The sequence below is a fragment of the Cyprinus carpio genome, chromosome B2 (assembly GCF_018340385.1).
Source record: "Cyprinus carpio isolate SPL01 chromosome B2, ASM1834038v1, whole genome shotgun sequence".
In the NCBI taxonomy this organism is placed as follows: Eukaryota; Metazoa; Chordata; class Actinopteri; order Cypriniformes; family Cyprinidae; genus Cyprinus; species Cyprinus carpio.
Window position 1 is genome coordinate 20,990,002 of NC_056598.1, and position 24,619 is coordinate 21,014,620.

General features: G+C 36.7%; 1 protein-coding gene and 2 pseudogenes across 2 annotated transcripts; all 3 read right to left on the reverse strand.

Moving 5' to 3' along the window:
• Positions 1-568: 568 nt before the first annotated feature.
• LOC122136311 lies at positions 569-8,703 on the reverse strand (annotated as a pseudogene).
• A 130-nt stretch (positions 8,704-8,833) lies between these two features.
• Positions 8,834-14,414, reverse strand: LOC122136236 (annotated as a pseudogene).
• On the reverse strand, positions 14,233-23,924 carry LOC109110340 (inhibitor of growth protein 5-like). Of its 2 annotated transcripts, XM_042718585.1 has the most exons (10): positions 23,682-23,917; positions 23,276-23,347; positions 23,010-23,176; positions 22,817-22,928; positions 22,606-22,699; positions 22,369-22,504; positions 22,141-22,202; positions 21,117-22,026; positions 20,558-20,576; positions 14,233-14,460 (listed from the first exon to the last, which is right to left on the reverse strand). In XM_042718585.1, exons 1-8 carry the CDS (start codon positions 23,716-23,718, stop codon positions 21,888-21,890), a joined length of 819 nt encoding a protein of 272 aa, XP_042574519.1. In that variant the 5' UTR covers positions 23,719-23,917; the 3' UTR covers positions 14,233-14,460; positions 20,558-20,576; positions 21,117-21,887. The 2 variants fall into 2 exon arrangements, with proteins under 2 accessions (XP_042574519.1, XP_042574520.1); XM_042718586.1 differs by lacking the exons at positions 14,233-14,460; positions 20,558-20,576 and having other exon boundaries at positions 22,606-22,696; positions 23,682-23,924.
• Positions 23,925-24,619: the final 695 nt, after the last annotated feature.

Below are 24,619 nucleotides of genomic sequence, written 5' to 3' on the forward strand. Positions count from 1 at the left end.
ATATTCATTCATAACTAACTCACATTAAAGTCATGATTGAATGGAAGTAGTGAGAATATCCAGATGAACATTACTGAAACAAAATCTATGGAAGGAACTTTTATTCATCGTTCTATTCATAGGATAGAGCTTGCAAGAAAAAGGACAAATCTTGCATATATCAAAAGTTTCATTTTACCTGAAGACTGAGTTATATTTTATTTGAAATTTACAAGGTCAAAAATGAAAAAAAAGTGTCAACATTAACGAATGTAATATTATTGTGAAGTGTTACAGAATAAATATTAATGTTTCCATGTATACGAGTTGTACTGTAAATGTGTAACTTTTTAATGTGCAAGCATTTATTAAAAAAAAAATAAATGCAATTTTTTTTGCATTGTCAAATTTAAACACGCCGGTTACACTTTGGTGCAGTTGTGTATCCAACATCATAGTTAAAGGTAAAAAGGAAACACTTTCAGCATCATTGTAACAGTATAACATTTGTTATACTGCTTAAACTTGATCAAATGGGTCTGAAACAAGTCATATATAAAGGAGGAAAATGAATGAATTGATTTTTTTGTCATGTGGTTGTTGTTGGAGTTGTCCTGCGTATATGTGTGTAGGACTTCCTGAGAGTCACACTGCCATGGTGCGATACTCCACGTGGAAGCACACACTCCTCAGTCAACTTGTTTGTCTCTGGGTTCCAGCAGAGAACAGTAGCAATCACTTCGTTCTTGTCATCACGACCACCAGTAATGAAGAGCTTGTTATTGCAGGCAGCAATGCCACAGCTGGCCCTCTCACAACCCAGCTGGATTATTAGCGTCCAGGAGTCTTCCAGAGGACTGTAGGAATACAAGGCCTTCATCGCACCACCTTTATTTGAGAGGAAAATACACATTTAATTAGCAAAGCAAGGCGGTTATCTCTGGTGAGTGGTTTGTTTCATTTAAGCAAAAAAAAAAAAAGAAAAAGTAAAAGGCACAAACCAACAACAACAAAAATGGCGTCCTTAAAGGTCACTGCATTTGTGCATTTGGCCTCAGTTGGCATCGGGCATTTTAAACTCCATTTGTTTGACAGGGAATCAAAGCACTGCATGTTGTTTGTGGCTAGCTTGCCATTGGGGCCTCCACCTATCACAAAGATGTATTTGTCATAGCTGGCAGCAGAGAAGGAGCTTACGCTCAGCATGAGCGGTGCTGCCTGGAAGGTGGATAAAAATATTAACTGTGAATTGTAATGAAAATATATGATAAGATTAAAAACTGTAAATGCACAGAAAAGTTATTAAAGGTGCTGATTTCAACATTTTAATGTTAGAGACAAGTGGAAAATGGAAGGAAATGTTAATATCTCAGATGAGGATTGGGATGGAATTTGTAAAACACAATGAAAATCTACAATCATCTTTTTCATTAAGAACTCAGATGGAAGAATTGAATTGTAAAAGAAAATGTATGACTTTTTTTTCTAACTTTTAGTATACGTTGTAAGGAATAGCTCCACATGTTCTGTTGTATATCGTTGCTGTTTAGAGGAAGAAAATAATGTTATAAAACATCTGAGAAATCTATCTATCTATCTACCTACCTACCTACCTACCTACCTACCTACCTACCTACCTATCCATCCATCCATCCATCCATCCATATAAACACAAATTTTGAATAATTGACATTTTTTAAGTTTTTGAAAGAAGTCTCTTATGCTCAACAAAGCTGCATTTATTTGATAAAAAAAATAATCAGGAAAAACAGTAATATCGTGCAATATTTTTTTAATTATAAAATAACTTTTTTTTATCAATATATTTTAAAATATAATTTTTTCAACAGAAATGTCAGCAGCCATTACTCCAATCTTTAGTATCACATGATTTGGTGCTCAATTATTAATAATGGTTCTCATTATTATTAATGTCAAAATCTTTTATAACATTATAAATGTCTTCTTTGACCTATGTAATGCATCTTTGCAGAATAAATTTATTATCTTTTTTTTTCTACCCAAACCTTTAAATGGTACCATCACACAACAATATTACGCAGCCAAAAGCATCATTATTAATAATTATCAACATTTCTTGAGCAAATCAGCATATTAAAATGATTTTTGAAGGATCATGTGACACTGAAGACTGGAGTAATGGCTGCTAAAAAGTCAGTCAACATTTCTTGAGCAATTTTAAAATATGCTACATAAATCTATTTCAATCAAATTTTCATTATATACATTTTTCATACCTGGAATATATTCTGTACTTCACAGATGTTTTTAAAAAACAAATACTCTTTCAATTAGTTATTTGTTAACTGTAAATGAAAAGGTATTTCTACGGAAGTTCTAAGCGGCCATGCATTATAATTTTTTTTCTTTTTGTTTTCTCGTTATAACGACTTAATTTTCTCGTTATCTCGACATAACGAATAACGACTTAATTTTCTCTAAGAATTTACAAAAACTGCGCCAGCAGGTGGCACTATAGACCTGAATATAACTGATGGGGTGTTGTATACTATCCAACTGTACGCGGACCTTCCTCGTGATCGCTATTTGTGCAGTCTTGTTTATTACTTTAATTTCATAAATGTTAAATGCTTGAATCAATATGAATATTTTTGTGTATTAAGTTCCTGCTAGATGCATGAGTTTCACAAACGCATTCCATTGCTTATCAAACCAAGGTTATTCTGTTTGCACCAAATATTTATTTTGTATCTTTTAGGCTCATGATTAATTTAAATTTAATTTTAATTTAATGATTAGGTAGTCTAATAAGCGGAGATGTTCTCTGTTTATCTACAGTAGGACGGGATTTAAACGATGTAGGCTGATGTGCTTCTTTTTCCTTATTACTAATCTTTATTGTTAAATGATGAGAAATGTGATGTATATGTAAAATCCATAGGCTAATTTAATTCAGTTTTGTTCTGTAATGTTGTAATGGTTTTTTTCTACACACACACACATACATTACACGTACACATGAACGCTCTTTTCAAACAGAAAGCTTATAACACACATGATATCTGCCACATAATGACTAATACAAATCAAATTATATATAAATTTCATATAAAGGGAAAATTAAAAATGCTCTAATGGCGCGGTTTGCCATTTAAACCTAATAGGGCTTTGGGCGCCGCGTTGCATTCTGGGACGTGGCAGCCATGTTGATGGCCTCGCGAATGTAAACATACAGCAAGTCGAACGAGAAGAAGCAGAGTTGGGAGAAAGAAAAAAGATGTTACAATCGCGAAAAGGTTGTGGGATTTACAGGGATACGATAAGTTGCCAGGGACCTTGTGGACAAAATCGGCACAAACGGTTTGGATCAATATGAAAATCCCAACAAAGAGTGGACTGAGTTGCTGCCGCATTTTTGCATTACAGATACTACCTTGTTTGTTTTGTGAGCGCCTACACTTCAGAACAGTTCCGAAGCACAAGTCATTTGGAGTCTCATGTGCAGTTCACAAATGGATGGGTTAAGGAGCTGCAGATCATAAAGCCGGCAAACATTACAGTTAATCCGGACAAAGGTAAACTGCACTCCGCCTAGTTTGCTAGTTTACTAACCGTTAGTGCTAACAACCATTCACATGTACTTTTAACTAATTTTGTTTTTTCAAAAGTTTAGTTAGTAGCTGTCAACCCTCCCCTTGGGGGTTTTTTTCCGGGGTTCTCATGTATTTGAGCTCTCCCGCTGTCTTCCCGTTGTAGTATTTTCCTGTAAAATATCCCGTTAGCCCTTCCATCGGACCTGTCAGTCTCTGTGCTGTTGTTACACAGTTGCCCTTCCAGCATAACAGATATTTTCAAACCATCGTTTTGCTTAACGTTACTTGAAAGCAACCTTAGCGTGATATTGGCCTTTTTAAGCGTGGTTGTTGTGGGAGCACATTTCACACCAATGTAAGGCAAAGTCACGTTAGACATAGCTTCACAATCTCGCTTAGTTAATGCAGCAGTTTTGTAGTACGAATTTTGCTGTCAGCAGAGGGACAGCAACAGAAAGATGAATGTAGAAATTTTCCGTTTTTTTGGAATTTTTCCGTTTTTTAAGCTATATAAATTAATATTCAGGAGGAGTACAGGAAATTTCTTTATTTTCAGTGTTTACTTAAGCTATATAAATTAATATTCAGATATTATACCTCACTTGGTCTCCGTTCGCGCCTCCAAGCAGGAAAGCAGTACAAGTTAATCCATTTTTTTTCAAAGGGCGATTATGTGTTGCGCTATTACACCCCACAATACAGCAACGGTTTAATCATGGTTGAAATAGATTTTTAATTAATCAAATTAAGACACACGGCTGAGAGGGAGTATGTCTAAACACTGCGCAGTAGTCCGAGTAGCAGTAAAGGAGGCCATCAGCATGGCGGCCACGCCAAGTAATGACGTCACGACGCCCAAGCCCTATTACAAAAACAAAACGTTCGTTGTACTGTCTCTGGAAAAAATCAACAGTGATTGATCAGCCTTTATTTATACAGTATTGTAGACGTTATTATTACCTTTTTGCTGGAAATATAGGCTACAGTAAGAGCGCCTGCATGGCTGCAATCAGATGCCTGTCAAAGTTGAGTTCGTTACTATAGCAACAGTAAAAACTTTCATGTCGTTATAACGAGAAAACAAACTATCGTTATGTCGAGATAACGAGAAAATTAAGTCGTTATAACGAGAAAACAAAAAGGAAAAAAATTATAATGGTTGGCCGCTTAGAACTTCCGTATATTTCTCCCTCTCTGTCAATTTTTATTTATTTATTTTATTTTTTTTACTGTTGGGACTGCAAAGGGCCCGAAGTTACCATAGCGGATAACGGATATTTACAGGACTCACCTCTGTCCAGCAGTTGTGAAATGGATCATAGGCTTCAACACTGTTCAATCTCTGGGTTCCATCAAAGCCACCCAAAACATACACTTTTCCTCCAACAACTGCCATCTTGTGTCTCCAGCGGCCTGTGTTGAGAAACTCTATCTGGATCCATTTGTTTAGTGATGCATTATACTTCCACACATCATGCAATGTTTCCTTGCCACCTGTTTTAAATGTAAAAAAGTGAGGTTTACACATTTCTTTGATCTTGCACATCAGCGTCCATGCGAATAAACAAAACTACATAGTTACTGTCACTTTATCTCTATCTCGGTGTGATGCACTGATGCTCACCTGATATGTAGACTTCATTTCTGAAGGTGACACACGCAAACTCCACCCACTTCTTATTTTCATTCTCAGATTCCATGTCTGTGTTGGGCAGTTTTGCCACCTCTAAGCGACTCCTGCGTAGTGGGTCCAGACAGGTCACCTCAGATACAAACTTCTCATCCTTTGTGCATCCTCCAATGATCATAAACACCTCAGACTGAAACTCCCGCACTCTAGGTTTGGTACGCTCTGAGATCACCTATAAACCAGTTCACACAAAAAATGAAAATTCTGTCAACATTTACTCACCCTCAAGTTGTTCAAAACATGTATAAATGTCTTTATGTTCAACACAAAAGAAAATATATTTTATCAGAATGTTGGTAAACCAAACAGTTGATGGTAGCCGTTGACTTCCACAGTATGGGGGGAAAAAAAAAACTATAGAAGTCAGTGGCTACCATCAACAGTTTGGTTACTAACATTCAAAGTCAGAATTCTTTGTTAACCACTCAAAATTCAGATTTGCGAGAAATTAACTCAGAATTGTGAGATATAAGTTATGATTGTGAGAAAAATCGGAATTACCCACTTTTATTATTATTTATTCTGTGCCAGAAATTAGCTCCCATAGTTTAATCACTGAAGTGTTTGTGAATTTACATTATTTTAAAACACATTTTATAAATATTTTTACACACTGTTATCATATCATCTTTCCAAAATATATTAAGTTTAAAGTTCACATCAACTGCTATCTAGCTGAACAGTTTTTCGGTTAATAAAGGGATTGTTTTACTTAGTAAATAAATATCATAGTTGAACTGCATAGTTTGTGCCCTTTTATTATTATTAATAAACATAATTTCTATATTATTTTTTTGCAATGTTCAAAGTTAGAAGGTTCCCTGTATAATTTACAGCATTCCCTATCAGACAGTTTCTTTCATATGTAAGCAAAGTGGACATTATGAATTAATACACTTCCTCCAAACAGAAAGCTTGTCATGTCATCATGACGCACAGTCATAATCCCTAAGCTTGGATTTCACTTCCTGTTTTTGAATGTCTTGTGACCACTTCAACATGCACATCAAGCATTTAGAAAGGTCACCTTTGTAAAACTGACCTCTTTGCCTGAGAGGTGATAAACCCGGGCCTCCTGCAGCAGTGGGAACACCTCGGCACACTGGCGGATCAGAGGGTCTCCTTCCACCCTTTCTACAAAGTACCATGGGTCCAACAAGGGCAGCCTCACATGTGTGAGGACACGGGGCAGCTGGGCTAATCTTTCATCCTGTTGAGCCCTCAGCCAACGCATAACCACCTCAAACACCTGCTCCTCTTCTGTTACCCCCAAATCATCATGCTGGAGCAGACTGATCAACACATCTACAGGAAGCTCAAGGATCTCATCATGGTCCACCACTTGAGAGAAGTTTTGGATAATGTAGGAGTAGACTTGGGCTTTCAAAGACCCCAGCGAATGCACATCAGCTAGAAGCAGGATTCCCACACAGTTTTCCGGGTGAAGGGCTTCTGCTAAGTAACTGGCACAAGCGTCCACTATACGCGGAAACTGCAAACATAGATTAGATTTGAGGTCATAACAGAGCAATCAATTATTGCTTTGCATTAAGACATTTAGGGACTTTAAAGAAATACATTTTATACTTTTATGCAGCAAAAATCCATTACATTGATCAAAGGTGACAGCGTTACAATATTACAAAAACTTACAATCCTAAATTTTTTTATTACATTTTCCACAAAAATATTAAGCAGCACAAGTGTTTATAATAAATGTTTTTGAGTGCCAAATCAGCATATTAAAAATAGTTTCTGAAGGAACATGTGACATGTGCTTTGCATCACAAGAATAAATTATATTTTAAAATATATTAAAGTCATAATAAATTGTAATATTTAACAATATTACTGTTTTTACTGTATTATGATCAAATAACATAAATTTTGAGCCAAAAGACGTCCTCTTGGAAACTATCAATAAAAATTCTTACCAGCCCTAAACTTTTAAAGAGTAGTGTTTTTATACCGTATATATCTACTGTAAAATTGTTTTTAAAAGGTGCTATATATGCTTTTATAATGTGAAATAGCCTGATACCAGATTTGGCCTTGGCAAAAAATAAAAAATAAAATAAAATAAAATAAAATAGATAAAATTCATTGTTATGATGGTTATACTTAAAAGTTTATGATTTGATATATAAGCTACATCAACTATATTTAGCAAACTCGTGCCCCCACCCAGCTACAGTACCTTAACCCAGATGTGACTACTATAATTGACTGTAATGGAAAATATCCCCACTGTAAATAATACACAGTTTCACTTCCCCGTTATGTTTGGTATTTTTGAGGTGATTTTGATGTCTTCACCTCCAACAAACAGAAACAAACATAGCAAAAACACCACAGATGTGGCACTGGGGAAGTAAAAGCTATCATGTGTACCAAGCAAAAACATCCTGCTGAACACCATTTTATATCGACTATTCTATCGTAAACGAAAATTCTGATATAAAGCTGATAGTACAAACCTGAAATAGACTGGCTGCCTCAAGCATTCTCTGAACATTGTCCTTGGTTATGATGACTTTGCGGGTGTAAGTGTATTCTAACAGGACTCCCATGGGTGTCAGCATCAATGCCTTTAATATTTACGTTTTCTTCATGTTTTTCTCTCAAGTCATTACAAAACATTGCTCTGTAAAATATATATGAATAAAAATTCAATTGGTATATCTAAAGAAGAATCACTGCTCTCTTACTATTTAAAAAAAATAAAAATAAAAATAAATGTTACATGAAACAAGCAAACTCATTTCTTCAGATGAGAATGTGCTACTGGCTGACCTGAAATAATGACTGGCTGCAGCAAGTACCACTCGATGGCACTGGAAGCTCTGACCCTGTACGTGGAGGCTGACGTCGGTCAAGCTGTCCTCCAGCCGGAGACTGTGCAGTCCATCCTGCAGATAACCAGCAAACACAGAGTCTTCAAACACGACCTGCCCATCTTGTCGTTTCTCCTGCACCGAGCTCTCTAGCATGCTCAGACCGCCTGCTGAAGCTTCACTCTTGGCAGATGGAGGGCACTCAGAGTTATTCTCTAAAGTGTCAGCCATGATCTGGAGTGCCAAAAAGTTACAGATTTCAACTCTGAATCGAGTTCAGCACCATGTGATGTCTAGATATTTGACGAAACACTAGAGCTGAAAGCTGAACTGTTCTTTCCTAACTCTCAAGCTTCCTGTTTTCATAACGGACTACAAAGAGGAAGTGCTGAGGCCTCGCAAATTTGGCTCTGCAACTTCTCCATTCATTTCATTTATGGCTATTCCTCTTTGCTGTCTGTAAACTAAAAACTGTATTTTTAGGGGAAATATATAATTTCATATGCTCAGGCTATACGTCAGACATCACGGCTTCATCAAAAAGAAAGAAACAAATGTCTTATACCTTTTGATAAAAAAAAAGAAAAAGAATGAAGAGACATCCTTTTCAAGTATAGAGATTATTAAACACTACAGTCTGACCTCACAGCAGTATTAACATGAATTTAATTTAGATTTCATCAAGTACTGTAGTCAACTATTTTAAGAGTCATAACAGAATGATGCAAGCTCTAGAAATGTACTAGTCGATGTTATTGGTTTAACCATGTTTGCTCCAAATCTGTTTTAATAATAATTTACAAAGCATATTTTTAAGATGGTTTCATCAACAAAAACTTTGTATCTCGTAGGAAACAAGCCAAAAACAGACAAAGTGTATTTACTCAACTGGAATGTCTGAAAATGTTTCTCATTGCAATGTAATTTAGTAAACAAGTTAGATTTAGCATGCAAAGAATATAGCAAATTATTCATTTCTATGACAACCTCTGGAGATGCATTAAGGTCTGGTATTCTGTCAGATTTGTTAGTTAAAATATTGTATACATACACATAAATACAAAACATGTAAAAATGTCCTGATTTCTGTTTTTCCCCTCCATTTCTTTATGCTAATCAAAATACATAATATACAAAATGATTTAATAAACTTTAGGTTTTGCAATAAAAATTTAAAAACAGAAATGGTTCATTTAATTTCATACAGCAAAATTGTTCCATTTCTGTTGAGACAGGGGAAGGCAAATAGGTAGTAGGCACAAGTGACAGGTCATTAAGAGAGGATGGGATAGTTCAAGTATGATAATACTTCTCTGGAAGGTAAAAAAGGGCGGAAGTTCTTTGTTAGGCCAGAGCTCAACAACACTCAAAATACAAGAGAATTTTGACAGAAATGCATGAAATGTTCAGGTACACACTAACCGATGCAATGGTGTCTGAACCGTGTACATTTAACAAATACAATGAGAGACATCAGTAGAAAACGAGGTCTACAGTCAGTGGCTCCTCTGGCTTTGTAGCCTTTTTAAGGCACATTAAAGGAGAGTTTGGTGTGAGGAGGCAAGACATGGTGATTGTGCAAGTTAGTCGCCCAGGTGGAGATGACTAGGGTCCTCAGGGCTGAATAGCAAAGGTCCTTCACGGGACTAGAAGGGAGACTCTGCTGGAGTGATGGAGGTTCTCACAGGAATCGGTCATGAGAAGGAATTTGGGCATTGGCACATAGTGACAAACGGCTAGCGGTTACTCTTCATTGCCTCTTTGGATGCAAGTATAAGGGGAGTGAGGCTGGAAAGAGGCTTTGCCATCTTCAGGAAGGGATGCTGCGTAATTTGGGTGTTGGTGGATAGTGGCTTTGCCATCTTCAGGAAGGGATGCTGCCTTTGTCTTATTAATGTTTGGTTAGGGTAGCCTTTTTTTTTTTTTTTTTTTTTCTTCTCAGCAAAACCACTTAGGTGTAAAATATTTACTTTAAGTACCTCCTAAGAAATTAAATAAATATTACAATAAATTAAGAACACCTCCATGTATTCATGGTTCTCTGGTGATGGTTGACAGTCACAAGACTGGCAAAAAAAAAAAAATAATAAAAAAAAATTAATTATTCTTTTTAGTGAATGAATTTAAATTATTATTTTAATGAAACATTAATAATTCATTTTGACTACAAAAATTAAGGCAAATGTACTTTAACTGTACTTCAAAGTAAAAAAAAAATATTGACAATTAGAAATCATTTTACACCACAAGTTGCAACTACTAATAATAAGGGTTGTGTCTTAAATTCTTCATTTTCAAATGTCAAACCCTCACGCATATAATATTTCAAACCTCAAGAGTTTGGCAGAATACTGCTGAAATGCTGTAAACGTGTCCACAAAAATGTTGGAAATTATGTGAATGTAAATAAAGAGAAACTAGTGCACATTGCAGTCCCAAATGCACTCATCTAAATAGGGATTACCATTTTATTTTGATTAATCTTGCAGCCCTATTTATGTATTTTAATTTGACATTGAATTTTATTAATTATTCGCTTTTCGTCACCTCACAAAGCCATTGCTAATTTCCTCACGAACCCCCGTTTGGGAAACCCTGACATGTTCAGAGTTATGAACTAACAAAACTCATTTGTTGAGGCATTTTTGGGATTCAGTTTGGCTCCTTACCTGCAAGAGTTCTTTTCCTCCACCTCTTCTCCACATCCATCTCGAGGCAGCGGTTTAGGAAGTCTCTAAAAATGGGTGACAGCTTCTCTGGGTTCTGGAGCTCTGGGGTGCCATTAGTAGCGATGAGGTACAGCGCCTGGAGATGAACATTAAGCATTAATGCCATAAATCTTTTCTTTAAAGTTAAACAGATCACTTGAACCAATTACAAAAAGACTTATCAAATGAATCAGACACAGAGCAATAAAAGTATAAGACAGGAAAGGCTCACCCTCAGAGGATTCTCGTTGAGATAAGGAGGTTCGCCCTCTACCATCTCAATGGCCATGATACCCAGGGACCATATGTCCACTTTGGGCCCGTAGGCTTTACGTGTGACCACTTCAGGGGCCATCCAGTAGGGTGTTCCAACCATGGTGCTTCTTTTACTTTGCTCAGGCGTGATTTGAGCACAGAACCCAAAATCAGCTGAAAAGAGAAGAGCAGACAATTCATTCAAACTGTTCTGATATGATGAAGCCAGGACTTGACAGTGGGATCATGGACTCACTTAGTTTGACGGATCCATCCATTCCTAATAGAACATTGTCACTTTTGATGTCTCGATGAAATGACCTGGTTTGAATGCAGGAAACTCTAGAGCTTGTAAACACTGTAGAGGAAACAGACCCCAATGTTCATGTGGTGATGAGAAAAACAAACCAGCTCTGAGCTCACAACTACTATGCCAGAAATACTGTACCTCTCTGCAGACAGCAGCGATTTGTGCCTCATCCATACAGGTTTCTGTAACCACATCAGTCAGAGAGCCTCCAGCAAGATACTCCATTACCACAAAGAGCTCATCTCCTACCAAGAAGCTGCACATACAAAAAAAAAAAAAATTACAAAAAAATACCAGAAGGTAGATGTTACAGTAGATGGCTGAAAACATATTATGGGATACAATGCACAAAATAATCAAGTTTAAATAGCTTTAAGGGCTGTAACTACCTGTCTACGAAGTTGACAATGTTTGGGTTCTTCAGCTCCTTCATCACCAGGATCTCATTGATGATCAGCTCCTTCTTGGGCTGCTTCTGTAGGTTAATCTGCTTGATAGCTACCTACAGAAACATATCACTGCCAGTTAGCTTAACCTATGTCAACTAAATGTAAAAAAGCACAAAATAAAACTCAAAGAATTAAATTATGGCTGCCCATTTAATGTTAATTTAGTGTAATTAAAAGTTTGGGGTCTGTAATATTTTTTAGAAGTCTCTTATGCTCAGCGAAGTTGAATTTATTTGATCAAAAAAAAAAAAAAAAAAAAAACATTAATATTATGATGTGTCACATGATTTGCTGATGTGGTGCTCAAGAAAGATTTCCTTTTAATGTAGAAAACAGTTGTGCTGCTAGAAATGTGCATTTATTTGAAATAGAAATCCTATGAATGTCTTTACTTTCATTTTTTATTTATTGCGTGAACAGTAGTGTACATCAAACAATTGTCTTAGACCCACATGTAAATTCAATTTTTATTCAAGGACTTTTCTCAGGAAACATTGATTCAAATTAGATTAAGAACTGAATAGAGAAAATACCTCTTGGCCAGTAGCAACGTCAATGGCTGTATACACCGTACCAGAAGCACTGTAAAGAGACAACATTCAATTGAAGCAATCTTAGATTATAGTTAATATAAATTCAACTTACTCACTAACTGTTTTTGTGATACAGACTGACATATTGAAAAAATAACCAAGAATCACAGAATATATTTTACCCTTGTCCAATTTTTTCATATCTTGTGTATTTTTTCTTGGGGTCTCCAATACTGACAATAGTTCCTGAAATCAATCACAACAACACAGTTAGGATTCTGTCATACAGAATCACTTTCACATCCTGCAGTGCATATAATAAAACTATTGTTATAGTGAGCATCTCTAATGTTTAGTAAACACCAAAGACTTACTAAGTTTCTCCATAATCTCCTCATCTGTCATCTTGCCCTTGCCCTTCTTCTGTTTATCTGCAGCTTTGCAGCCATCTGTGTCTGCAATGGCAGCAGGTGCCGGAATAGGATCGATGACAGAACGAGTGTATACCTATCCAGACAACAAAGACACCAACAATATGGAGTTCACTCAAGAACCAGTATGAAATTAAATTAAGTAATAAACCTATTTTACATGATATATATGACAAGAAATCTTCACTCACAGATATGGTATGCTGTGGACGTGGTGCTACAACAGGGGGCGGGGCTTCATCATCGTCATCATCATCAGGATCCTTAACTGGTGATTGCTCGGAGCCTTTTTTTGCTGGTGGTGTGTCTTTATCTGAAATCAAGAGGAGGAACATTAGACATTAGAGGACGAATTCAAATACAGTTGGGAGTTGTGGTATGTATATGTACCCATTTACCTGTAAAACTGAGGTATTTCTGCCTGCTGTTGCCTGTGGAGTCGTAGAATTTGAGCACATCCAGCACAGCCTGAGGGTTTTTCTTCTGCTCAGATTTCGTGATGTTGGAGGTCTGCAGCAGCCGAGCCCACTGCTCTGGCATGCCCTGAAACACAGAAGCGGGAATGAAAATAAGAAAGTGAGTTAGGGCCCATCTGATAATTTGATTAATTAAACTTCAGCAAATTAAATCAGTGCACTCTGACAGACAGGAGACAAATGGTCACAGAAATCAATCTAGGCAATTGAATTGGCAATTCTTTCTAGCATCTGATGGATTAGGACAGATCAGGGGCAGCATGGGTAAATTGCACCAGTGGAAAGTATGAAAGTATGTCTAACTCACAGTGAACTCCCCCGTGACAGAATCGAAGCCCACGTGTATGGTGTGCTCGAAGTCAGAAGGATTAGAAATCTCTGGACGCTCCTTATCCTTGTCTTTTTTTCTTCCTCAACAGAAAGTAGGATTGTGGTTACATGCTTCTGGTCACTGGCAAAATGACAGATTCCAGTGGACAATTTTACAATCAATGAGATGAGCCTCTGTGTCCAAAAATGTGATCAATTACAGCATACTACAGAAGGGTCAGTTAAAGGAATGTGTTGAGTTCAATACAAGTTGAGCCTTATTGTCACCATTTGTGGTATTTTGAGTAGTAGCAAAAATCTGGGTTATAGTAAGTCATTAACAATGAAAAATTTTTAACTAAAAAGCTACATTGAAACCTATGAAGCTAAATTGAAACCTCATGACATGCATATGGTTAACCCTTCTGACAGAGAAAAATTAATACACATGAATGATGCAGTTAACAAATTACTATCTGCTTAAAATCACAATCCTGCTTCAAAAACTTGCAGCTTAAATAACAATAAAATCAAGGAAGACATCATTTCAGTGAAATTTTTCGTGCTTTAAAGAAAACCCAATTTTTGAGTCAAAAGTATTTTTTCTGTGGTATTCAACACAATTGCTATTTTGTATTGACCCAAAATATTGATTTGAATGCACCCTGGGTCCTCTGGTCTAACCTTTCTCTGCTGAGAAGATGGATATGATCTTGTTGCGTGGTTTGTCCCTCTTTTCCTCTGGGACGGAGGGCAGGGGTTTAGAACTTGGGTTTGTTGACATACTGTCCTTGATGCCAAAGTTGCTGCTCATTCTGACTGGAGGGGCAGGGGGTTTGTCCTCCAGCTCTCCGTTGTCAGACATGACAGGGAAACACACTCAGAAGGGTAATAGGGTTTCAGAGATGAACCTGCAGAGGGCGTCAGAGAAACAAACAACATAGCCAATAAATGAACTGCTGCACTAAAGACAATGAAGACACAACAAATGAAGAGAATGACAGATAGCAAGCCATTTTAGCAAGAGACTTTATCAGGGCAAGATCACTAAAAGAATACAAGCAAAATAAACAAGGTTATTCATCCAGTAATGCGTTGTTTGAAATGCACATAAAAACAATGTAACTATTTCAGTAAAATCTCAGAGGAGCAATTTCAGAATTTTATTGTATAGACCTTTTATGAAAGCTTTCCAACCACCACAACAGCCACACCAAGAGTCTGCTAAAACAGTGCAAAACTTACTAACCACTAGCCAACAGCTGCTACTGTGCTACAAAACAGCCAGTCAACAACTTAGCATGGACAGAGAGACTCTGTCTCGTGTTCTGCTAGCTGCCAACTCTTTTTTTGAGATACGCCAACAATGTCCGCCCCTGTGCAAAAGCAACTGATACATTTTGGAGTATTCACTGCCTATCTGTAACACAGAGCACTGTCAGTTAGCTTAGCATTGCAGTCCTCTGAGAGTAACAGTTCTAGCAGGTCATCAATTCAACTGAAAGTGCTGAGGTGTTCAAGCCAGAGTGCACAACAAGTCTGCACAACAGGATGTCTCGCTAAAGATGGCTGTGTGACATCAGCACACTTAGAGCTTTGCTACCTTGCTTTCTGCACTATGATAGCATTTTAACCAAAAAAGAACCTAATACATAACTGATTTAATGCATTCTATATAGGCAGCAACTACAAAAAGACTTCTATTTGTGTGAAATATTTAAGAAACTCGACAGACAAAAATACAAGGCACATGGAAAAAATGTATACTTTTCAGTTCTGTATGACTTTTTTTTTTCTGTACATTTTTCTTGGATAAGAAAATAGACTATGGGATTATCTTCTTTGTAACAGTTACATGCAATGCTGATTAGATCTTCAGTGGAGCCACAAATGGTTCTTAGGGAAATTTTAAGAGTTTTTTTTTTGTTATGTATTTAAGAGCTTTCATATTTTGCTGTAAAACTGAAGCTGAAAATGCTATACAATTATATCTGAATGGAACTGCAAATGATTCTCTTAGTAATGAAACAACGAAAATGTGCAGTTTTGTTAAATTTTGGCCAAGACAGTTTTGAGAGGGCCAAAAGATTTTTTCAATGATGTGTTTTGAATACACAGAGCACAGATAAGCTACAACAGGGTAAACAATTCAACAATGTGGACACATTTCACCATGAGCAAAAATGATGATAGAATAGCATCAAGTTCAGCTGAAATACTGAGAGGCCGAAGAAATTTACAACTGGTTCATCATGAGGTCCTCAACAGCATATGTAGTTCAATAATTACCGAAACTTTATTTCAGTTTTGGCTAAAAACTATTTACTGATTGTTTGGTGGAAGCACATTTATACTGCTTTAAAATTCTATCTAAAAGTTCTTATTTTATTATTATTTTTTTTTTTTGGAATAGAGGTGAATTTAATGATGTGTCCTCAATCTTTTTCTTTTCAAATGTCTACTAGTAATGAAAAGACATTTATTCAGTAGCTTAGTTGAAAACCAGGTTCATGTGGCCTAAGATGGTACAAAGGTGTTTTTGCCAACAGTCTATCAAGTCTAGATAGAAATCAGTGCCAACATGCGGCTGTCTGCATCCTCTCCATCTCCGCCCCTGTCATTAACATGTCCAAATAAGGAAAAATCCTGTCTTACCTTAGTGAGGTCAATTCAGCAAATCATGTGCAACTCAACCTCGACGTGACCACAATCTCTTCCTGTTTGACAGCACAGTTCAACTGTGCATTGTATTCAAACAACAAAGATGTGATGCAAAGGTGATGCAACATTAAATATTTAGCCTAGTTGAATTGTGCATTTCACCACATGATTTAACTTCTATAACAGACACATAAATAAATCCAGAAGAAGTGCTTTCATCACGAAAGCTTTAAAAGATCCTTAAATAGACAAGAAAGTCATTTTTTACCTGAGCTATAACAAAGATATTTCTGAAGAATTGAGAAAAGATCAATAAAAGATTAACTATTGCACAAGTCTTGCATGATCTTAGACTAACACTCGTGAACCAGTTCCTGTTTCCCAATAGAGAAAAAAACATGGGCAGAATAAAGATCAGAGGACTTGCTGCAAGAACATTCTCTGAAGCTAGTCTGGTTAGGAAATAGAAATAAAACTCCAATACGTATCACATGCAATCCAATGAAAAAACCTACACAAAACAAAAACACTTGTATCTTTTTTCATTAAGAAGTCAAACTGTCTTTTGAAGCAGCTTTTTCCAGCAGCCACCACCACTTACACTTCAGCTTGTAAAAAGGCACACAGTCAACACTAAAGAAATCAAGGAAAAAGGATGCAAACAGATGCCAGTACCACCACTAATGCCACCTCACCCTGAAGAACCCTGATGGCAAGATCCAGTTGAGGTCCCTGGCCCAGATCTGCCACACTCCTGGGACATTGAGGGTCTTCGCTATGGTGTGTCCACAGTCTCTTTCTCCCTGTGCTCCACTGAAGACAGCTGAGATAAAGGCGTGTTGATGCAGGCATACTTCATTCCACAGCAGGATAAAAAGCTGCGAGTGCAGTCATGCCTTTGTGCTGCGCATTGCTATAGTGATATACCAGCCCTCAGGCCTGATGTAAGGCCTTACAGCGGAGGAGACATTAGACTGGACATACCTTTACACATCACTGACTCTCGCTCTGAGGAACCACCACCGTTACACAACAATCGCACTACTGGGAATGAATCAGGATTACGGGAGGTGTTTTAAGAGCTTGATTAGAGAGCACTCTCACCCCCACAAATCTATAAAAGCGTATCTGAAAATAAACTCTTGTTTAAAGCATGGTTTCATTCAGTATTAAATACCTCTACACAGACTACCGGATCACAGATTTCAGTAAAAAAAAAAAAAAATCCCATTTTTCCTTAAGGAATGTTATTTGGGATCATCAAGTCTGAACTTGCTTCCCCGTAATAACAGTGATTTGGAGAGGTGTGGCTCTTTCCAGCACACAGTGCTTTATAGGCCCAAACACACTTCTGCACGGTCCATTTCATGAGTTTTTTTCCACTCACAGCCAGTGTTTCAGGTTTTCCCTTTAGAAACTGTTACTCTAGCGCTATCATGAATCTTACAGCCTCAAGCTACTGATTGCACAACTATTTCTGTGAAGCCATGGATAACGTGATTCAGGACTCCAAGGAAAACGTTTATGAATCAAATCAGCCAAATGACTTATTTTGTAAATAAATTACAGAATAATTTGATAAAGAGTGAGCTTCAACAAGATGAGGTCAAAGATCATTTTTAAAATGTTTCAAGAATCTTTTTCACGAAGAACTGGTTTGTAAGAGAACCATTTTTCTGTGAATCAGACATCAAGGCTTGTGATGAGTTCACTGTTGAATGCAAGAAAAACTGGCATGCACCCTGAAGATGTACTTAACCAATGAGTCACATGACAAAATGGATACACACAAAGTTTTCCACAAAGTCAAAGATGATCAGATTTTAAATTATTGTCACAAATAATTTTTTAGCATATTTGTGACTGTTTCAGTTGTAATTTCTAGAGCCCTGCAGAGGACCATTTATTCGTTTGTCAATCAACCATTGTTCTTATACTTTGCTGGTAATGTGAGGATTTAAAACAGGGTTCCTCAAACTAGTGCCCTGCATATTTTAGCTCCAGCCCAAACACACATGAGCAAACTAATCAAGGTCTTCAGGATCACTAGAAAATCAAAGGTTGACCAAGATTTGAGTTAAACTCTGTCTGCAGGGCAGAAGCCCTCCAAGACCAGGTGTGAGGATCCCTGCTATAAAAGAAGATAACTATACGGTAATATCATAAAAAATTATGATAACATTTTTCATAGTCAATATCAAAATTTATCACAATAAATTTCAAATCTTTATTACATAATTTTTATATGGTGAAATGTAATTATTCTGATGGTTTGAGTTTTATTCAAATCAATCGCTGGTCTTCCACAGTAGCACAGGCATCAAAAGCCTTCTGACTGTATTGTTGCGCAGTGTTTCTCCTGTTTGTCAGCGCTCTTTCATCTGGCTGTAAATCTGAATAAACCAATGAGTCATTTGTTTTCTTCACTGAATTCAAGTGCTTCACACAGGATCTCACAGCGCTGTTTAAAAGAGCTGCCGTTTGAACTTTAAAAACTGCCATTTGAGTAGTGCTGTTTCGTTATGATTTTGGTGCATAAACATTATATCGAACATTTATCAAACTGTTATTATCATTTTATCAATGAAACGTAGATCATAATAAGTATCGTTATCATTTCATTAGGGATGTAACTATTCACTTAACTCAAGATTATGTTTAGGTTTTTGATTTTGATTTCACGATTCGATTCACGATTTATTTTCTTTTTTTTAACAAAATGAGATTTAAGACAAATTAGAAATTAAATATGTCCTTTTATTATTGCTTGGACAAAATGCTGCACATTTCTTTGTGAAATTGAAATATAACACTATAATAATATACTAATATAGCACTTGCATATTATTGCTCTTTTGTTGGTTTTGATTGCTTCTGTTGTCCTCATTTGTAAGTCGCTTTGGATAAAAGTGTCTGCTAAATGACAAAATTTAAATATAATGTAAATGTAAATAACAAAACTAAATTGAAATTTTAAAACAAGCCTCGATTTTCAACTGGCTCGCGGTTAATCGTTGCATCCCATACATCGCACAAAAAAAATCTTAATGAAATGCTCATACTTATAAAGACCTGAGAGAATATATTCAGTATGTGGAAAAAAGTGTTTGCTAAATTAAAATGTGCAAATAAATAGATGCACTGTTAAGTGAAGCATGCCCTGATCTATGCTTGACAACAACTACTGGCTTTTCACTTGCCACTGCTGTGACGAGATTAAAAATCGAGCAAATTTTGGTGAGTCAACTTTTTTTATTTTTACGTTCTCTTTGTATTTACTTTTCATTTATGCATCATCAACACACAGCGACAGACTAATCTAAGACATGAATTCAAGACTGAAAGAAGAGCATGACACTAGTAAGACCAAATTCATGTATTTGATTTCCAGGGACCACATGAATAAAAAAAAAAAAGCAAACATTGAATGCAATATAAGTTCCACTAGATAAAAGCATCCTGCCAAATGCATAAAATGCACAGTAAAGCAAGGCAAGTAAGACTTAGCCAAAGGCTCTCAACTTGTGTGAACGAACAGGGGAAGTGAGATGAAAATGCCGGAGAAAGCTCATGGGAAGAGGGACTCTGGACATTCCCGTCTGCTCCCCTGAGCCTCTTTGATGCGAGCCGCGCCAGAACTAAACTAACCAGCATGTATTTGTTTTTCACAGTTACAGACTGGTGGGCCAAAAGTAAACATAAGGTGCCAGTGACTGACTATGCATGCAATGTGGGCCCTCCATATGAATGCAAGAACATCACTATTCACTAATCAGCATTCAGCCTACAGGCACGATACACTGACACAAGTCCCGTGGACTGAATCTATCAAACATTTCTGGTCAAAAGAATTTGAGCTATGTTACTTCTAATAGTGCTGATTACAATCTTCAAGCAACCACTAGAGAGACAGTGAAGGAAAAAAAAAAATCATCAGCAGAGTGCTTCCACTTCCTATTACTCACATCCCCTCCTCTTCTGATTGGTGGAAGGATAACAGAAGCATTTCCTGATCCTACCAGCCACAACCTCTATAGGTCACACACTTGCACTTGATCTGACCAACTGAACCAAAACAAAGATATCAGAGCACACCTCTCTTTACAGATGTGTGGTTGTGTAGAGGAACTGTTTACAGGAAGACAGAACAGGGGCCTTTTGTATTTGCGGCTTCTATAAAAGGAAATACTGAGAAAGGCTTCCTGAACTAAGCCTAGCTGTCGTCCTCCTTCCACGCTACTGGAGAATGAAGGCATGTGCTTGTCCAGCAAAGAAGCAGCCAACTTTCTAATTGCCAAATTTTTGCTTATTGTCAAAGAAATGAAAATGTTGTCATCATTTACTCACCCTCATGACTGCATTTCTTCTGTGGAACACAAAATGAGATGTTAGACAGAATGCTATGAGAACTATCAGAGTCAGTCACCATTTATTGAACGTTACTGCATTGTTTTCATACAAAGGTGAATGGTGACTTAAACTGTGGTTAATGCCAAACATCTGCTTTGTTTTCCAAGAAGAAAAGAAAACACATTTGTCACAAGACATACCAGCAAAAACATGAAAGAATTTGATTTACTGTATTTTTTTGTTTCTCATACAAGTACACTTTAACAAACACTAATAAAAAACAACAGTTGATGTAAAAAAATAGGCTTAACATAAACTACGATTTTCTTCGGCTTGGATGTGTTGACTACTATCTACTTAAGCTGATTCATATTCTTATGGAGAAAAAACAACCCAGAAAACGAAGCACCAACTACCTCTGCATTATCAAAACAAGGCTGTCCAAGTATTTAAAATAAAAATAAAAGCTCAGTAATAAATCAATACACATCACCCTTTCTAAATATCAAGAGACCTGCGCACTGTTGGCCGAGCAAATTTTGCATTTTCAACTCACCAGAACTCCCGCAAACCTCTTCAAAGTTTTGCCTCCGCCTTTTTCACTCTCATAAACTGGTTTTGCTGCAAGTAATATGATAATATTTCCCTTGATATTATGATTTGCGACGCCGTGTCGACGTGCTTGTAAGTTCTTTTAGTTAACTTCTTCTTGGACCCAGGATCTGTCTGATATGGCGGAGGGGAAGCGGAACTGTCGACCCAGCCCAGTGTTTGGACACTAAACGAAGACTTCACTAAACGTAGCTTTTTAGGTTGGACAGGGTTTAATAAAATCTATTATTCATAAAAATCTGAATTAATATTCTTAAACTGCGCGAAAAACGAACGGTGATAAGAAGTTTTCTGCAACCTCAAACTACTACTGTTTGCAAATGGGTTCCGTCCATGAATGCTGACGGCTCTGTTGCATGACGGGAAATGTAGTCTACATTTAATTGCACCGCACTTAAGTCGAATACTCTAAAAAACTACATTTCCCTGCACTGATCTGATTCTAACTTTGCCAAATGATTTCATTTTACGACTCACCGGTATGCCAAAGTAAGTGTTTCAGTCCTATGAGAGCCAGGCGTTTAGATAAACATAAATACTTAATTCATATATTATAGATAGTAAGACGCAAGCTATTTAAACAAGACATAAAAGTAACAACATTAAAAAAAAAAAACTTTATTCCAAGTCAAAATGAAAAGAGATCCAAGCCCTCTGCTGGCACCAACTGGAAAATACATTTAATATTATTCCCTATTGTTACATTCATGGTCGTCTACATATGAAAGGCACATTTACAAAAATGTAACTGATTTCCACTGAATAGGCTGTAATAATTGGACATTTGATTTAGGATGCATTGTAGATGTAGACTATTTTTTTTTCTCATCTCTTGTGTGCATCGTGGGCAGTACCTGTAAATGGAGAACACACAACACTTTAAAACTGCAATATTAAGTACATGAAGTCAGTCAGTATGTGCTAATAATTGTGCTTATAAAATAAATTAAGTATAGAATTTGGCTCACCATTTTCCTTTTGGTTTGGTTGTTAGGCCAACACAAGCAAAGTGAAACCATTCTATTGGACACTGTTAAAAGAGAAGAAACCTTCCTTTTCATTCTTTTACATATAAACTTTTCCCCCCCTTATTTTTATTTTTTTTATGTAAACGGTGCTTGTGTCTGTGTGACAATTGTATTTTCTCAAACAATGGCTTAAAAAAAAAAAAGATTTCTTAAATAACTATTACTCACATCAGAATTGTCACATCCAATCATTTCTCCATATGATACTTGACTACATAAACAGTATGTGGGTTCATTAGGGTCCACTGGCATATCCAGGACATCTGATGGGTGCATGGCGAGCAGAGATTCACTTATGTTTGCACTAGTGTTTGAGAGACAAAGCACACACAAATGTTGAATACAAAGCCTTAAAATAATATACACATGCATCAAACAAATGTGTCCTTTTAATATGACAGTTACCCATTTTTCAGTTTTTTCTGCTTTGGTGAGTCTTGATCCGATCCTTTCTTGTCTCTTCCATGGGATGCCCTCTTGTCTTTTATATTCTTATCTTCTGAAACAACAAATGAATCTGTTTAGGCTCACCCCAAATTACAGCAAAAGGGATACACTGTGGGCATTGATTGTATTGATACATACATGAAGAAAAGCTCTGAACAATATGACTTACTTCGAGATTGCTTCTCATCTGAGCTATCCAGAATGCCTGAGTCCAGTTTCTCCTGCAGATCATTCTCAAAGCGTGCAAGATCAGCATCTAATCTCCGAATGTGTTTATCCACCTGGAAATGCAAGGAGACTTGTTTATGCTTGATGCATCAAATGGAACATGCAAATATAAAACTGAGGACTCTGCATCTCACCATTTCATATATCTGCATTGCAAGCTGAACTTTGTCATCACTGTACTCTTTGCATTTGTTATAGGCATTTTCAATCTTCTTTAAATGCTGGACACGCTCCTCGGATGCCAGATTTCTTACTTTTGCAATATACTCAGAAGCTAGTTCACTTATCTCAGCTTTTTTCTCTGTGAACAACAGTAAGAATATAATTGTTCATTAGTCATAATTAAAAAAAAAAGTTAACTGTAACGGCCTCTGATACAAAGTGGTCCAAACATTCATACCTTCAGTTCTATTATCTAAATCCTCCATTAATGAGAAGTTTCTCTGCAACTCGCAGGGAAGTCCCTCGATACCTGGAGCCAGTGATTATAATTAAAAATCGTGCAAACTGTATTTACATGGCAGGAAAATAAACAACATGCATGCACACGCTACAGGAAGTTAACTTTACATACTGAGCAAGGGTATTATACGATACAAAACATTACTTAGGCATCACTCAGTCATGTACAGTACAGCATTTTATCGTAACGTAACACATAAGACTAATAAATTTATAATGTTAAAACACAACAACTCCTCAACTCTCAAGTTGGGTACTCAAGAGGAACTCATCTCATTTCATACAACTTGACAGCATTTAAAATGTGGCAACGAGTTTTTGAAGAATACCGTTTAAAAACTTACTGTCTAAATAATGTTCTAAGTACATTCCTTTCGCCATTTTGGTTTGAGTTGGCTTTGTACTGCAGGCGTGTATACGATGGTTTATTTAGCGCGCGCTGAATTCCCCTTTCTGGAGTTGCTATGTAGGTTATTCGATTTTTATATGAAAATGATCAACTGTGCACTACTATTAAGTAAACGCATAAGACTGTCCACTTGGTTTATATATCAGGTATTGTAGCGTAACAGCTTTATCTGTAGTGCATCAAGTCACAACTTGCTCTACATCGCCATCTACTGCAGTGGAGTTGCAGTCCGCTGCGTCGTTATCTGTGAAAAAAACAACAACACAATACAGGTTGGTATTATACAGTTTTATATATGTCGTATACTCGGTCGTAGATTTCTTAATATTAACTGCAACCTTATGTCGTTTTTGATAATGTTTAAAAAGTGAGGAACAAGACAACATGATACAGTCTATATGGATGGTACATACTGTAAAATGTTCAGAACGTACCACAAGGTGGCGGTGTCGTCTTAGGTATTAAACATAGACAGGTTGCGCCTCATACCAATACCACGTGAAATACAACAGACAGCTTGACTGATAGGCTACTACTGACAGTGGACATGGTGAAACTGCGGTCTAATTTTGTACATACGGAGTTTAAGAAGAGATCGGAGACCTGAAGTCATCCTCAGCATCGGTGCTCTAAATCCCATATAGAAATCTGATATATGGCAATATATGCAAATCACAATTAAACATACAAGTTCATGTTTGAATTTCACAGATATGAAGGTAAATGTCTGATACTTGTACATATATGCATCATCTATTAAAATATAGCACAAATGGCCGTTTTTATATGTCACAAATATTTTCCCAAGTACACATATATATGACACATGCCTATAAAATGCATGTTCATGTATGCGTATTTCACAGATATGAA

Bases quoted from the DNA above. Each gene is read 5' to 3' on its own strand.
- LOC109110340 (XM_042718585.1), bottom strand. From the start codon at position 23,718: ATGGCGAAAGGAATGTACTTAGAACATTATTTAGACA. The intron at 23,177-23,275 runs GTATGAATGTTT...TGTTGTTCACAG, and splicing joins TTTAGATAATAGAACTGAAG to AGAAAAAAGCTGAGATAAGT. The intron at 22,027-22,140 runs GTGAGCCAAATT...CTCCATTTACAG, and splicing joins ACCAAACCAAAAGGAAAATG to GTACTGCCCACGATGCACAC.